A 17,834-nucleotide genomic window follows, 5' to 3' on the forward strand; every position below is an offset into this window, starting at 1 on the left:
TACGCCTTTTTTTCCTTTCTTTAGATGAACAGAACAAAACTACAGCCAACAGCTGGTTAGCTTAACTTGTCAATTTAACATTTCATGTTTACACTTTAATTGTTGCATCAATTAAACAAAGAAGTGTTAACTAGTGAGCTTTAGAGGTGAACAGAGCCACGTTAGCTCTCCCAGTTTCCAGTCTTTATGCTAAATTAAACTAACCAGCTGTTAGCTGTAGCTTTATTTTTACCACACAGATATTATAATGGCAGCTTCTGGTAGCTTCTTCCCTTGGCAAGATATAAATAGGTGTATATCACAAAATGTCAACCTGTTGAATGTTTCTTTCAGTTTTTTTTTAAACTTGTATTGAAAATTGTAGTTTCATTTAAAATGTTTTATCCTGTTTTTGCTTCTTCTCCATGACTCTACTTTTACAGTGTACGCTCTGATATGAAAGGAATTCTGATATGAGTTGACGTCCTTGAGTCAAATGAGGGAAATTGAAATGACATTTTTGAATGAATTTCAAGGAAATTTAAGTAGACATGGTCTTATCTTGCTCAGCTTGCGACTGACACAGTAGGCAGGCACAGCGGTTGGGAGGAATCTGTCCCTCAAGTCTTGTCCACTTACATCACAGTCAGTCATCACCATCACTGTAACTGTGTCGTAATGTCTCTCTCTATCATCTGTTCATCTTGTCTGTGTGGTTGTGTGCGGCATGCTTCACATCTATGTCCTGTTTTCTCTTTCTCTTCTTCTCCCCCCTTTTACTTCTTCTTCTCTCTGTATTGGATGAGAAGGCAAGTCCCGGGGCACCAGAGGATGACGGCAAGTTGTCGGTAGGTCCTGTCTGATTGACACTTCCCGTCTGCTTCAGTGTTTGTCCCTGTTTCTGTGTAGATGTAGTAACGTAACTTGTGTTTCTCCCACCATACTGTGAACAAGACATGTACACCGTTATCTCTAACCTTCAGCCTCCCTTTGCACAGAGAGTAGCTTCGTCTGTTTTCTGAAGCCTTTTTTTGTTTGTTTGTTTGTTTTTAGCAACAGTTACATTTAGTACACAGCATGCAAAAGACAATCGAGGAAGCAGCATGTGCTTAGAAAACTCAAGACTCCCCTAATGTTTACTTACTATACTTCCAAAAAACTACAAAAGAGTGTTTAGTTTTCATCCAGAGTGTAAAGGAAGCAGATAAAGCCGAGCAGGGGAAGGAGAATCTTCAAGCCACATCCATGAGACCTCACACAAGCCCTGCCAATCTACATGTCTCCCTTGCCTCCTGCTCTCACCCATATGTGCCTGTGAATTAGCACCTGACACCTCCTGTGCCTATGCATCACCTGTGGGCAGCCAAAGGCGGACACGCTCCGAACAGCTGCCGCCTCCGTGCAACGGTGCCTAATTTCCCACAGTTCTCAACTTCAGCCTGAGCTGCTGGAGTGACCTTGGCGAAGGTCGTTTGGAGGGAAAAGAACTCAAATGCCACTTTAACTGTGAATGCCTGTCTCAACACATGGGGCTTATATATTTAAGAAGTTGGGGTACTTTATGATAGTTTTACTGGGTTGCAGGTTCCGCTTAGGGGTTTTATGCAAAAGAGGATTAGGGAATCATATTCCAACCAGTAGCATAACTGAAGGTGGTGGAGCATCGTATATATGCATGAACAAATGCTGCAGCAACATGAATCCTTCTCTCTGAGCTTAAAATGTTGTAAATGAACAAGAATCAAGCACAAGTATTTAAAATGATCATTCATTATAGTGTAAAGTTAAATCAGCTTACAAAAATGGTTTCTTTTGCTTAGTTAAATAAGCCTAGATAAGAATTAGCTTTTGAGAAGTGTTTAAAGTAGATGCATTTGTTTTCCGACAAAAATAAGAACCAGTTACCTGACTTTGACGAGGAGAGAGCGTGCAGCTTGTTTGACTCACACCTTGTTTCTCCTCTCACAGGCAAGGCCTCGGCTGCAGAGGGGGGGTAGTTCCGCCTCCCTGCACAACAGCTTGATGAGGAACAGCATTTTCCAGCTGATGATTCACACGTTAGACCCTCTAAGTGAAGGTAAGGCGGTCAGACAAGCTGCACACAGAAAACACAACTCCTTAAACCCCTAAGACCCAAGAATATACAATACAGATGTTTGTCTTGTTTACTGTCCACAGATGTCTCTGTTTTCAGGTTGATTCTAACTCGAACTTTTCATCTTTTCTGTCTTTCTCTCTTGAAATGACCTAAATCCTGTTTTCAGGTGTGATAGAAATGTAAACAAGGAATTCAAGACTTCATTTGAAGCAACCTTCACTGGAAGAAAGCACATTTTTAACCCAGTCCAGTGTTCAAGTTTAAATATTGGCTTTTATCCAATTGCTAGCACCCCACATACCTCCCACATACCCCTTAAAATCTCTACCATCAACATTTACAAGTACTTGTTTAGCTCTATGCTGTATGCCTAGACTGAATTGATTCGTTTTTTTTAAAATAGTCCATATGAGACAAGGCGAGCTCAGTGCCGTGTCAGAGCACAGCTGAGGTGGAAGATCATTTTTCTTTAATCCAAGATGAAGGCCTATTAGCTTAGCTAAAGGAAATGTAAAACGGCAGTGTCAGTGCTCGGCGCAGGGGATGAATATGTTAATACACCAGGGGAGGTGCAGTGTCATCCCATTCTCAACCCACCCTGAAAAAAAGAAAGATGAAGGAAAAGGGAAAATTCACACTAATGGGGACAAAGCAGGCAACAGGGGTTTGAAGAATTTGTCATTAGAGTGTCTTCTTTTTTAGCTTAAGTGGAAGGTCTTTGAATTGGATGAAGAAGGAGCATCTCATGACGTGATGAATCCTAATCCTTAAAAATGAATATTTATGTTGAATACTAATGCCAGCTTACTGGATGATGTCATTTTAACCCTCCTTGTCCTTTAGTTTCCACAGAAATTCATCTTCAGTGTATGTGTAAGCAGAAAACAATGTCAAGTCATACTAAATATTTCCCTATTGGGCAGATTGTGTGATTGCATTAGCAGACATGAGCAGACATTTCAGCTTTCTCCGAAATGACTTACATTCCTTGAAAGCCAAACCTAGAATGAGTCAGCTCAGAAAAGATTAATAAGCTGTGCCAAGACGGACCCTTAAAGTGCCCATTAACATGCATCAACTCATTGTGGTGCACTGAATTCAAGGCATCCCATCTGAGCGTATTCATCTTTCCATCTCAGTGATTAAAATGTAAATCATAACCTGGTGGGGGAGTGGGAGTCTGTATGGCCAGTTGTATATGTACAGCAGAGATTTATACGTACTCCAGCCTGCTGCTCTGTGGAGAGCCATTTGTCTTTTGGTCTTCGTAGGGACATCTAACATGCACTGATGGTGGTAGGCTGAAATGTTTACTGCTTGCTTGACATCATAAAAATTAATAGACTGGATTATGCATGTAAAAGACTGAAGCCAGCAGTTTGTTGTTTGTGTTCTGGTCTTATTTATTACAATGTATGGGATAATTCATGTCCAAATATGTTGTTTCTTATAAGTAGATTTGGTCAAACAGGCAAATTCTGCTTCAGTATGAATACAGTAGAAATGTGAGGGTGCTAGTTTACCAGATTTGACTGATGAGTCTTTTGGCAAATTACTGAGTGGAAATGAATGCACTGAAACAATAACTACAGTGTGACATGACAGGATTGAATTAATTACAGCAGAGAACAAAACTACACTTCAGGCTTCAGTTTGATTTGAATATATTACTTTAAAATTTGCCTTTAGTACATTGGAAAGTCAGTTAACATATAATGATGCACTCGTCTTGTGCCTTATTCATTTAAAGTGTTAAATAATTACATTTATTGCATTACTGTAAGGGTCCAGTAAAGGTCCATCCAATTCAGAGACGAGCGACTCTGTTCAGTGCACATTTACTGATGTCATTAATGCAAAGGAGCACTTTGTTGGTGGGCTCACAGTGTGGAGTGAGATGAACAGGTGCATCCATCAAAGATGGAGGCTGTGCTGCTTGTCCTTGCGTGCTCTTAGGCTTTAAGTGTAGCTCAGCGGGGCCACATGGGAGCTGGCAGGACTCCATACATACATTTTTTATGGACATTTCTCAAAATAAAGTCGTCTGCGTTTCCAAGCCGAGGGAAGGTCTGAGGTTGTTTTGCTAGTGCTGGGAACTGGTTAGCTTTCATTTGTTAGACTTTTAGAGTGGGAGTAGTTAGAGGTGTGTGTGTCTGTGTGTGTGTGTGTGTGTGTGTGTGTGTGTGTGTGAACGTGTGTGTCTGTACCTGTGTGGGTTTTCCTGGCTTAAACACTCTTCACTCCTTCATGACTCCCTCGTCTGTATTGTGGCCAACCAAACAAACTTCAATTTATATTTAATGGTCAGGGTATGTGGTCTCTTCACCTAGTGCCACCACAGTTGGCTGTGTGAATTTAATGCGACACATGTAGGTTGAGTTGCTTTTAAATGCTATGTGCAGGAAAAACCCTGATCAGTGTTAGTCGATGTCTGAGTGTATGTGTGTGGGCAAGCATGTGTGTCTCTTTATGTAATAGTTTGACACTTTGAGAATATGATTTTCACTTTTTTGCTAAGAGATGGGTGAGAAGATTGACACCACTCTCATCTTTTTCTGTTAAATATGAAACTAGGACCAGGACACAGTTAGCTTAGTATAAAGTCTGGAAGCAGCTAGCCTTGCTCTGACTGAAGGTAATAAAATTTGCCCACCAGCACCACCCATTCTGATTACTGTGCCTTATTTGTTTAATACTTACAAAAGCCACAGTTTAAAAATGACACCCATGTAGTTATGACAGATATTTCCTGGTTTATCACAACAAGGATTAAATAAATGTGTTATGATGTGATATAATGTGTTAGTGGGATTTAGAGGAGATGGTTGGCTTTTTTTAAGCCACAGAGCCAATCTAGCTGTTTCCCCTTGTTTACAATCTTCACGCTAAACTAAGCTAAGCTACCTGGCTCCTTGCCCAAACTTCATATTTAGCATATAGACACGAGAGTGCCAGCGGTCTTTTCATTTAACTTTTGGCAAGAAAGTCAAAAATTGTATTTCCAAGAATGTCAAATTATTCTTCAAAGTTGAAATAATTCAATTGATTTACCAGCATAATAAAATGGGCTATTGACTTTTTTGATTTAAGTCACATTTCTCATCTTGAAATAATACCTATCATTGATTAGCCTAAATGTAAACTATCAAACTAAATATCACTTGGATTTATCTTTTCTCTGTTTCTGTCTTTCTATCTCTGTTTCTTCAACTGTCCCCTCAGAATTTGCTGACTCTGGTGAGTTATTCCTCTAATTTCTGTATCCCCCCCACCCCTCAAAAAGCAAACCTTGTTTGTTCTCATTCCAACAGCCTGGCGGCAATTCTCTTGCCCAACGTGTCCCCTATGTAAACATTTCCCAAGCGCCGCTGTGCTGTATGTCAACTCTGTACTATCCATCCCCGCAGACTCCTTCAAATATCTCATTCTCTTCTGTGGATGTATTCTCCCTGGAAACCCTCTGTGACCATTTTTGCATTGTTTTCCCCATTGTCCCCAATCCTCTCTCTCCTCTTATGAACTGCTTTTAGCTCTAGCTTTGTATTGCTGCTCTCTTTGACACTGGTAAAATGAGTGGTTTGGGTTTCTCTGTTAACATTGTCCTTCAGCTCAATGTTTTTGGGGATTCTAGAAGGTCTTTTACACTGCAGATATTGAGCTAGTAAAGAGATGGAGTATCATGTCCTTATTCTATCAACTTGCCAGATTTGTGCTTAGTTCATGAATTGGCGTACTGGGAAGATAGAGGAAAGTTGTCAGCTGTTTTCCCAGCCCTCTTCGCACACCCAGGAATCAATAAGAACTTGACAGAGCAATGGAAGGCAGGGGGGTAAAATCTGTTTTCCTCTACAGCCTTTTACAATTAGCTGTTGCCACCAAACTGTTATCGATTTAAGTATTCACATGCTCCTTGAGAGATACAGTAGATGTTTATTCAGCATCCAGATTTTAGAAGAATAACGACTTTACTGTTAAAGTGAATGTCCTTCAGTTTAATAATAGACCTTCAATCCTGCATGTTCTTCATCGGAGAGAACATTGTAATAGTCTGGTACAGTTAGTTCCAGGTACAAGTGCCCGCATCTCTTTTTCCATCAGTGTGGAGCTACAAACAATATCACTTAGGAGTGGCATCAAATATTGAACTACAAAGAGAGATGGGGAGGGAGAAGGGCAGAGTGGCTCTCACTCTACTGTCGGATCCCTCAGTGGATGACTGAAACAAGGCTCCCAAAACAGTACTCAGAATTCAGGCTGCATGCATGCCTTTGACTCTAGCCCCTCAATAAGATTTGTCACCCCGAGATCTGAACTCTGTGGTGACTCTGTGCATATCTATAACTGAGGTTGACATCAGTATAGAAGAAGAAGAACGCCTGTATATGACCACAAAACATTTGATAGAGGTTTATTAATGAAATACATGCAATGTTTAAGAGTAATGAAATGATATAATTGTACTTTTACATAACATCACTGCTGTGTGATGATGTAGTGCAGCACTATAAATATGGCAGCACAGACTAGCTATCTCATCAGATGCTTTCCTGCTGATCATTATCTCACTGAGATATACTGGAAAGATCACTCACAGTGCCAACGCGGCCTTGAACATCTTTGTTGATGTTAGGTCATTTTCATTGAGCAGACATTGAGAGGACAAGGTCGTTGGTGAACCATGGGCAGACAGTACTCTTACTGGGCAAACTGGTGAGGCATTAGAGGGTGGGGCCCACTGTTTTATTGGAAGGTTTTGATGCAGACACGGAAGGAAATACCCCAAGGGTAGGGAGCAAAACAGTTTTATTAGTGCACATCATTTTGTGAGGTCTTCTCACACAGTATGAATAAAAAAATGAAGGGAAAAAAAGGAAAAGAAAAAAGGGAAAGTAAGCCTATATTATAATAGGATTTGAGCTTTCCTATGACTTTCCATTATTTTAATAGCAATTTAGTGTGAGAAGTAAATCTATTAATCTAGCCAGCATTTCCAGTTCACCCCATACTGCTGCCGCCCTAGCAGTACTGTCTGCGTGGTGACCCAGGGCTCCATTGATCACATGGTTCAATAATGCACTCTCTGTCACTGACCTCCCATCCCTTGTGCAATGGAAATATATTTTCCCTTGATGTAGATAATATATTGATATTCTGCTGTAGGTTTTTTATCATTGTGTCAGTTTAACACTTAAAACACTGTTACAATAGATTACATATAACACCGAGATGACACAGGCATATGTCAGAAACAGTATCATCTTCATGTGCAGTGAAAATGTAATAGATATTGTACCATATTTGCAACATAATTAGACAGTAAAGCTCTTCTTTCATATATTGTTAGAGTGCAATTAATTTATTTATAATTTTTTTAAATAATATATAATATAATTTGACAGTATGGGAAATATACTCATTTGCTTTTTTGCCAAGAGTTAGAGACAAAGATCAATACTGCTCTAATATCTACACGCTAAATATGAAACTGCAACCAGAGGCCAGTTAGCATAGCTTAAAAACTGGAAACAGCTAGCCTAGCTGTGTTGAAAGGTAACAAAATCCATAAACCAGCACCTCTAAAGCTCACCAATTAACACGGAACTTGTCACTTTGAGGTTGCCAGACGATCAGCAGCGAAGTCATTGCACCCACCTGAGAAATAGTCTGGCCCATAACCCCCCAATAAAACTACAACTTGTCATTTTCTTTACCTTCCAACCTTCAGACAGAGCTAGGCTAATTATCCCCCCGTTTTCAGTTTTTGTGCTAAGCTAAGCTTATCGGCTGCGAACATATATGAGAGTGGTCTCAACCTTCTCATTAAACTCTGACAAATACACATATTTGCTTTCTTACCCAAAGTCTCAAACTATTCCTTTAATATATTTTAATGTGCGTGAGCAAATATTGCCTTAGACCTTGCCCCCCTTAATTTTGTTTTGAAAAATAATCACACCTCCAGTATGTTATGTAACTGACCAGCCAACCACACTTATTAACACATCATCCCTCTAACCATGCTCATACACACACATACACACACATCACACCCCCTCCCACACCCTCTGAGCCACCCTGTGCCTGCTGGGTGAAAGAATCAATGTTAAAAGCCTTTTTGCCTCAGCACAGACTGTGAGTTTCCCTGACACCCCAACCCCCAGCAGACAGAGCAAGCCTGCACACACACTCTCACACACAGCTCACCAGAGGTTTAGAGGTCGCACCGCAAGGACAAGAGGGCCCCTAGTAAACAACAACAAGCCTCCCTCTGTCGTTGGTTGCAGAGAGCAAACAGAAGACTGTGCGGGTGGTGATTGTGTTGTGGGTTAATTGCCCTCTGAGTGGCCTGAGTTAGAGGCCGGCCTCACAGTGATAGTGCACTTCAAACCCAAATCGCCTAATCACATGGGATTGAAGCACTTGTCTGGGAGTGCAGCAGATGAGCAAGACCCACTGAAATGGGATGTGTTTTCATCTCATTAGATTGTGTTTTCAGGACTGCCAAGTCTCACATTTGGAATGAGATTCACACCATAATCCTCTCACATGTGAGTGGAGTGGTCGCCCACTGTTGGGCAGAGATGGATAATAGTGTGGGTATGTGGGTGTAGGGCATATACAGTACTTACAGTATTGCACACCTACGACATGTACAAAACCAGAAATCTCTTGCTTGAGAAGACAGTGACCTAAATGACAAATTACATTTGCTTAGCCTTTATTTAACCAGGAAGAGAGCACATAAAAATAACTTACAACATGCATAATACCATAGGAGCTGAGAGGCAGAAAGGAGAGAGCTTATTTAAAATTGTAAATCTAACATGTAAATTTGAATGTGGTGTTTGGTATGAAGGCAGTGTTAATTTTAAGTTTCTCCCGTAAATTATACCAAGCCCAGTATACCTGCTGTAGTACCAAACTACTATTTTGCCAAGTTCAGCATCAGAACAGCCTCTTAGTGCTCCATCATCAGGATTACCCACCTTGATGATTTCTAATGGCTGTTTGAAACATTTTACTGAGGTAAACAGGAAGCTTATCGAATTAATATTACAGTATTCTGCCTCCACATTGTCAGTGAGGTCCATCCACTTGATGCAAATTACACTGATTAGTTCATGATCCAAACAGAATGAAATGTGTGTGGTTACCACCATTCCCATTAGAGTGAAGTGATCTAATGATCATGCAAATAGTTTTGAATTTATTTGCTCATGTTTTCTGTTGCCATCGCTATGATACACACAATAATCTGTTAGCCATTTTTTTTATAGGAAATTTGGTCGCAAAGTTGTTGCATAGAAAACTGATCTCAGTGAAGTCTGTGGATTATCCAGAGTAAGGGAACAGTCTGTCTTGAAAAATATGTCAATAGTTTTTTATTTTTTATTTTCATTGGTTTGAGCATCACAGACAAAATTTCCATCACCTCCTAATTATCAGGCAAATAAAACCGATTCTTCCTGCATAGCTAGATATGAACTGACCCTTTAAAGTGGGCACTGTATTTTGCACCCGTGAAAAATTAAGAATAATGTACAAATGAGACTTTACTTTGCCAGTATCTGGCCAATAACTATTGATGAAGAAAACTAGACAGAGCAACGCTAAAAACTGAATCATCCTGTTGAAACAGGCAGAACAGCACCAAGCTGTGAGCTACTAAAGTGCAGTGTGCGTGGTGGACTTTTGTGGTCCGGTGTCCTCTGTTCTGCTGCTTCACGTTCAGCTATTGCTGCAGGTTTGAATTCCTGGCTAATTCATCATGCAGATGTGCTGACCGTCTATTTACTGTAGCACGAAGAACTGCTACAGTAAGGGAATCAAATTAATTGTTCGGGTTTCATTGTGGAAATAAAACGCTGAATCATCAAGCCTTTGAATAAGCTTGCGTGCAGAGGAGAGGAGGACTCATCTTTTTGTTGCATGTTGACCCAGTAAATTTTCTTCTGACTTTTCTTTTCTCTTTGTTTTTTAATATCATTGTATGAACCTCTTATTATTTTTTGTAGCAGTATATTGACCGCCTCTCCCCCTCCCCTTTTCTCGCAAATCTTCTCTAATAGCCGTAGCCTGTGCCATTGGCAGGCTCTTTATCAGACTGAATTACTGTAAGACTGTACTGTATTTTATTTGTAATTCAATCCTTGCTGCTTTGTTTTGCACTTATGCAGTGATGACTCAGAGAGACTCTGTCTTTCTGTATGTCACCTTGTGCCTGTGTGAGTGTTTGTACAGTATGTGATGTAGAACCAGCGGACCTGTCTTGTTCTGTCATGTTCACTCTTTTCCTTTTCTCTGTGTGTTCGTTGCCTTACCCTTGTCTTTTGCTGTGATGTTGTAGAGCTTGGGACTTATGGGAAACTAAAATATTATCACTCAATGACTGAGGAAGGTAAGCCTGAAAGTTTTCACTACTTGATTCTTTGAGTCAGCTTCTGTCATCCCTCCTGGTTTTTCTCCATCTCGGTCATGAAACAGCACCCCAAGACCCATTTTTTTGTTTGCTTGTGACATACAGTTTGCACAATTTTGCTTTTAAGTTGGCCAACCTCTGAGATTTCACTGACATAAGTGCAAATCATGGTAGCCATGGCATTATTTTCAGTTTACTTTTTATCCTCATTTGTATTTTTTGGTTTATTTTTTATTTCTGCCCAGAGAATATGTACATACATATTGTGTGTTACTGTGTGTAGTGTTTTTATGGATTTTTATTTAATTTATTAACAAGATATTTTAAAGAAATCCAGAAAAGTACTGCCATATTTTGCTCATGTTTCATTCTGTGAGAAAGCCGCTGCTGCTTCTTTGGATTCTTTGTCTAATTTTAAGACACTTTACTATTATGCAGGGTGGTAAAACCATACACAAACACACACATACAAAAGCAAAGCATACCATTCCTGCCCCATCTCACACTCTGAGGAAACAAGGTGCAAGGTTTTCTTTTTTTTTTTTTTTCCTTTCTTTCTTCCTTTGGCCTTGTTACCCATCTGCGTTGCTGAGAAGTACATCATCCATGCCTCAGCGCTCACTTGGAGGTTCCACTTGCACCAGCAGCGGGTGCACAGACGTAAGACTTGCGTTGCTGAATTTGGCAAACTGGAGTGACTCATCCACCCAGTGGTTGTGTAACAGGCAGAGCTGACAGGGAAAATGAGCGGCTGCGTAAGACGGCTGGGGGAAGGGCCGGACCTGCTTATTCTTAAAGACTCTTGCAATTGCTTCATCATTCATATGCAAATAGGGTGTATTTGGCAAAGTGTGCACCTTAAATGGAACTCTCAGGAATGTTTTTTTCCATATGGCACAGATTGAAGACAGCCATTTAATTACTAGTTTTTAATGTTAAAGCTTTTGTTTGAAGAGAAGCATTTGTGATTTTTTTCTTTGATTAATGCACCTTAGGGAGCTGTAAGGTCATGATGAGCTTTTTTTTTGTTGTTTGCCCTTACAACTAAAGCATAAGGAGATTTGAAACCAGCTAGCTCCATATTTGGTTAAAAGCAAGTTAAGACCTGAATCTATCTTTCTGATCTATTAAACTATAGAAATGTACTACTGAAAAAAAGAGGATTTCCTTGCAGCAGAAAGCCCAACCCTTCTAGTTGTATACCCAAGCAGAGACTATCACACCCACATTTTGTATAAATAAACACACGCACACACACGCAAATATGCACTCACTACCATGCACAACCAACTGACAATGACCGCCCAAGGTGAGTGATGTCAAGGCAGTAGAATGTGCAATGGCGTCTTGTGAAAATGTACAGTACTTGTGTGTGTGTATGTGTGTGTGTGTGTGTCCCTGTGTGTGCATGCGTGCGTCTGAAAAATAGAGGGAGGTGGGGAAGGGCTGAGCATTGCCAAAACAGCGAAAAGACAAAGCGAGGGAAGGGACAGCGTTTGCCTCGGATAGATGAGTGAGAAAAACATAAGCAATGGAGAAATGTGGAGTGAGGCAGAGGAGACTGGAGGAGGGCTGGCAGTGACTTGGGGTGGTTAATGATTTTGCCAGAAGGTCACAGACAGTGTTGACATGGCTGGGTGGAGTATGTATTGACACATCACTGTGTCAAGCACTGACAGAACTGCCATGCCCTCTTAAAATGAAAAAAAAAAAAAAAATCTTTTAAATTGATTGCAATGGGCTGATTGGGACTAAACAGGACATGCAGGCAAAGACCTACACGCACAGGAAGTCAGTGAAATTAAATATGGATACATTACAGCAAAGTGGTTAATGATACACAAGAGGCTTTACACCAAAGGAATTGGATAAATGAGAAAATTACTTACGACACAGTTTGGTGTTTAACGAAAAGCTCACAAAAGCTACAACTGCTGAATATGCCCAGCCTGCATAGCCATCAGATTTTAAAATCCAACTTGTATCACATGGGAACCTGAAAACCTGAACTACATGATTTTTGGTGCATTTGGAATCATGTTTTTTCTTGTCTCAGTACTACGTTGTTGTCCATGTTGGTGTTGTTGGGGGATTTCAGGCCGGTTGGATTTCATGGGAAGTCATTGCTCCACAAGCCAACACTCAGTCATCACTAGTCATTACAACATGGGCAGAATTGCCTTGCGTGAGCCGTTATTTGTAATGTCAAAAGGGCACACTGCTTATGCAAGCCTCAAGGTCATGTTGGTCAATTAATGACTGGTTTAAATTCAGTCTACTGCGTCACAGCATCATCTTTCCTAGATAACTAAAGTTATGGAAACTATTACTATTATCAGTACATGTGATCTGTTCAAATTCTCCAAATAGCAGATGTGGCTTACATGCTACAGTATCTTTGTTTTCCTGAGGCTTTGCACACACTTTATTCTTTTTACACAAAGCTAAAAAATAAAAGTGAGAAGCTATATTATTTATGTGTGAATATAGCTATCATTTAATTGTATTAATTTGTGTATAACTTTTTTTTTAATATGCTGTCCCCAGCTGAACTATTGAGTTATTTTAGTTCCCCGCAAGCCTCCGACATCTCTTGTGAGTTTTTGATCTGAGAAACTGAACAAGAACAGGAGTGTATCTGACCTCCAGAAGGCAGATCTCTTCACAAGAGATTCTCTCCCTGCTGGCTTTGCCTCTACCAAGGACCAGGACATTGCAGGGTCATCAATATATGATATGCTATGTCATATTGACTGTTGATTTTGTTGGAATGGCAGTTTTGTGTAAAGCCACTGCCCTGCTTGTACTGTGCTTTTGAAATGTGACCCATCTGGGGTCAAAGGTGACAGCGAAGGAGCTCTGACTGGGATGAGGCCTGGAGGCTTTGAAGATGCTGCAGTGTGCAGCACTTTGTTCCTTGTTTAACCGCTGTGGCGATTCTTTTGCAGGTAAATTTCGAGAGAAGGCATCCATCCTTCACAAGATCGCTAAAAAGAAATGCCAAGTGGAGGACAGTGAGAAGGCCAATGGAGTAGCAAGCCGTTCAGGTAAAAAGATTTGCTACATTTATGTTCCTTAGATGTTCCTTTGTTGTTTTAGGAAATACACAAATTTACTTGTCAAGAATCAAATAAGAAGATTGATACCTCTCTTGTGTCTGTATGCTAAATATGAAGCTACCACCACCAGCTAGTTAGCTTAGCTTAGCATTAAGACTGGAAACAGCTAGACTGGCTCAGTTCAAAGGTAATAAAATTTAGCAGCAACTCTAAAGCTCGCTAGCTAACACATTATATCTCATTTGTTTGATCCCCACAAAAAGTGGGTGTTTCAAGGTTCACGTTAATTTAATTTATATTATAGATATTAGATTCTTATTCACAAAGATCAGTTAGCTGTTGCTAAAACTTCATGACTAAGCATGAATCAATAAATATTCCTTATATTAGTCATTAGGATTAACCATTGAAATAGTTAATAAGCATCACATCCAATGTTAAACAAGCATGACATTATCAAGAACTGCCAAATTGATTGTAAGTGTTCTCTTCAAGCAGTATTTAAATCAGTCACAGTCACTGCCAAGTGTTATTTATGTGTTTTTCACTTCAAAGAGCACTGGACCAAAGGATAAACAGGAGGCCAGAGGAAGCGCTTTCATGGCCACAATGTAGTCAGAGCAGCAGAATCAAAGCGGGACATAGATGTTTATCAACAAGGCAAAATTATGCTAACAGCACCGCATTAACATATTACCATCTTAATCAAAATGCACAACTGGTCTTTCAGGCCTCACATATCTCGAATTTAGTCGGTGGTATCTGTAGTAAGAGAAGATTTACTTAAGAATAGTTTAGCGTATTATGCATGTGATTAGATTCATATCCCATTTGTAATATCATGGCATTCAAGCAAAGCAGTGAGGTCATGTGTTGGATGATAGTGGTGTCAAGTCACATTATCTATCTGAGAATCTTTCTAACTGTGTCACAACCACACTTGGATTAAAGCAATTTCCACGGCAATTAGAGTTTTATCATCTGATTACATGGCTTTCAGCTCTTTGTATTTTAATAAGGGCTGTTAAGTAAGTCTGGCCTCAAATGAAATGAAGTCATATCAGCCACCAGGAAATGATGAGGGAGAGGGGTGATAGCTCCAGCCTCAGAATAAATAAAATAAGAAAGTTAAGAAAATGAAGTATTTTTATGCAGTAGGTTGAAAAGGGTTAACTACTTAACATTGTTGAGATGTTGCCTCCCACCTCTCTGTATGTCATAACTAACACTCCCATGCAATGATAGCTTTTGTTTCTCTAAATGCTTGGTTTTCTAAATCACTTGAATTATTCTTCAAATGTCCCACAGATAAGAACCTTCCAAACAGCTCCAGTGTGGAAGTGGAAGTGACACCACCCATGAACGGAACAGCAGGGCAAGAGGGAGAGACGGTAAGAAATCACAAGACACGTACATGCACACACACAACAACAGAGTGAGAAACTGGAGTGTGCTATCAAAACTCCATTGTTTTTTTTCCCGCCCAAAACATCCCCCTGACCAACCAACTGGGTCATGTTATGAAAAGGCAACAAAGCTGAGAGACTGATATCAAAGTCAGAGAGACATTTATGAATATTTTATGCCTCTCATCTGTGTCTGTTCCACCTTGAGTGTGATTGATGCAAAGGTTGCACCGACTATGGCACAGGTCACTACTGCTGATAATTTCCCAGCATGCACTTGGGCGAGTTCCTCCATCTTCAGCCAGACCTGCCAAAGACCCGCCTACTCCCACTGAGTTCTGTAATCACACTCCTCACTCACCTGCTGCTCCCCGCCACTGGGCGCTCGTGAAACGAACACGATCGCACACACACTTCAACACAAACACACACAGTCTTTGACGTACAGCCAGGCACAGAGAGTCTCAGAATGGCACCTACAGCAGTTGCGCTGGCATGAGCGATGACGGCGGGTCGCTGCGTCCTGCCGGGCCAGCAGACGGTCCTGGGGCAAGAGGGCAGCAATTCAAAGTGGCACACTGAGAGGGAAGCAGGCAGAAGAGACAGGCGTGTCAGGTCATTCTCACTTGCTACATTACCATGACCAAGAATAACCCCAAAACAAACTGGACCCAGGGTGAAAAGTTGGTCTTAGGGGCAGAAATTTTTAGTTTCAGTGCTAAATGTAATTCTGAAAATGCCTTATCATTGGATAAAATAAAAATTAAATTGCAAAATGACATGCTAATCAATCACTGAGGGCAGAAAATGCACTATGACCAGCTATTCTGTCAAAATTACATAAAAAACTTGTGTATTTTTGACTTATTTATAAACTACTAAAACTATACTTGTGCCAACACAATGTATGCATGCTTCTTTTCTTGTGAATCTCCTGTGCACACCATTTAAATCCAGGGTATGAATGGCAGACTCCGCCACCAGCAGTACAACCTACTGTACAGACAGGTTATTTAAGTGTGTAAATACATTTAAAGGTTATATGAGAATTCATGCCAGCCATAACTAGTATAAAAATTGGGTTTGATATGATGTAAATCTTAAGATTATAACTTGAAAAGAGCAATTGCTTTCAGTTGAATAGTTAGGATGCACAAATGCTGCCTCATTTTTCTTAGAAATCTATTCCTCATTTTTGCTGTTTGAAATGATTTTCATCTTACACAATGTTTTTTTTAACTCTGAGCACCCATGTTTTCCAATAATTATCCTCAAGGCCTAAAACTAATTTCATAGGCTGTTCTCTGGGTCAATCTGATACAGTTTACCTCGATTCAAGCTACTAACCCACTATATTATTATTCTTTCTTTTTTTTTCCAAATGATCTTGTGTTGCAGGGATTTGTAAAGGCTTTGCAAATAAACTGAAATATGGCCAGTAGCTTTTCATACAAAGGTCTCCATAATACTATAGGGACAGATTTTAATCTTGCACGATCCTCCTTTGATCCAAAGCCCAGTCTATAAATAAGATTTTTTCTAGTATGCTGCATTGTTGGAACCAAATATTCCTCAAAGAATAAGAGCTCTCTGCACCTAAAAATACTGTTGTTGCACCAGCATTCCTCCTAGGTAAAATAGAGCAGTCTATAGATACAGTAGTCTATAAATACAGTCATGTGGATGCATATAGGAGGATCTCTGAATAGGCAGCACGAGAAACAGCCAAAGAGGAGCTCTGATTCGCAACATGACCATGCGTGTATTGATCTATTCCATTGCACCAAGTTGTTTTCAGATTGATCGCTCACTCTTGGGTTAATAATAGTCTTTACTGATAAAACTGTCATCACTCCCCTGAAGCTGAAAATATTTGTGTCTGTAAAAACGACGGTAATACAGCCTCCTTCAGACAATTTTTAGATTCTCTTCAAAACGTGTGAGGTAAAGGCAGAAAACTTGCTAGATGGAAAATATAGAAACACCCTTTTTTCAGGTGGTGATTCACAGAATTTGGAAGAGCTGGACGCTTATTGGCATGCCTAAGTCTTACATGCTGCTATTTTTAGAGGTCTGTCCCACAGTGCACCTGTCTGTGTCAGCCAGGAAGTAGCTGGAAACAGCTCACACCTTCATGTGCCGCCAGAGGCCCCGTCATACTAATTGTTCAATTCCTCCTGGATGCCTTGGCAACCAAGATTGGGGAATAAGGGGATAGTTAAGGTCAAATTAAAATCTACAGCAGACTTCTAGCACAGTTTCCCATCTCTCTTGTTGTTCAAACCCCTGAGAGCTGTGCCGACAGGAATGATCATATATTGTCATATTTTCCAAAACAGCAGAAATTAAAGGGTTTATTTTCAGTAAAAGCAGTAGTGTAGTATACATTAATTTGGTTCTAATTTTATAATGCTTTTTTCTCATAAAGTGAATGATGAGCATATTCAGTCTATGACTCACAGCAAATTGCCTTTCTGGGTAAACATATTCAGGATTTTCTACTCTCTGCACACATTATGAATATGTATGAGAGTGTAAAGCTCCTGTAATCATTCCTTTAAATAACATACTGGGAAACTAAAGCAAATTATAACTGACAGGATCTTATGACTCATCCTACCTTCTCTATCACAACTAAACCCATCTGAAAAAAATGTGTGTATCGTGTTTATCTTTTATCTGTTTGCTTTTCTGTTGCTAAATAGTATGAGATTTTCATATCCGCATGTGTAAAGAAAATGCTGATATTCACAGGATGGCAGATGTTACATCTACAAAGAGTCATGTTTAAAAAGAAGAAACTGTCATGTGACAAATGTGACACTACTATCAGAAAAATAGTCAAAGTATTAAAAAGAAATTAGTCTAGAATA

General features: G+C 40.0%; 2 protein-coding genes across 5 annotated transcripts in view; one reads left to right on the forward strand and one right to left on the reverse strand.

Moving 5' to 3' along the window:
- Positions 1-17,834, reverse strand: part of rpl34 (ribosomal protein L34) — a 750,063-nt gene that overhangs the window by 27,976 nt on the left and 704,253 nt on the right. The window lies entirely within an intron of this gene.
- The window catches only part of LOC108892810 (sodium/potassium/calcium exchanger 2), a 50,867-nt gene that overhangs the window by 25,322 nt on the left and 7,711 nt on the right, over positions 1-17,834 (forward strand). The window contains exons 6-11 of one of the 4 annotated variants that reach the window (XM_018690550.2): positions 789-827; positions 1,948-2,056; positions 5,300-5,314; positions 10,425-10,475; positions 13,445-13,543; positions 14,864-14,946. In XM_018690550.2, coding sequence (XP_018546066.1) covers positions 789-827; positions 1,948-2,056; positions 5,300-5,314; positions 10,425-10,475; positions 13,445-13,543; positions 14,864-14,946 — 396 coding nt within the window. Of the gene's footprint in view, positions 1-778; positions 828-1,947; positions 2,057-5,299; positions 5,315-10,424; positions 10,476-13,444; positions 13,544-14,863; positions 14,947-17,834 lie in introns of all 4 variants that reach the window. The other 3 variants (XM_018690589.2, XM_051076210.1, XM_051076211.1) reach the window with 3 other exon arrangements.

Source organism: Lates calcarifer, linkage group LG15 (genome assembly GCF_001640805.2).
Source record: "Lates calcarifer isolate ASB-BC8 linkage group LG15, TLL_Latcal_v3, whole genome shotgun sequence".
NCBI classification, from domain to species: Eukaryota; Metazoa; Chordata; class Actinopteri; family Centropomidae; genus Lates; species Lates calcarifer.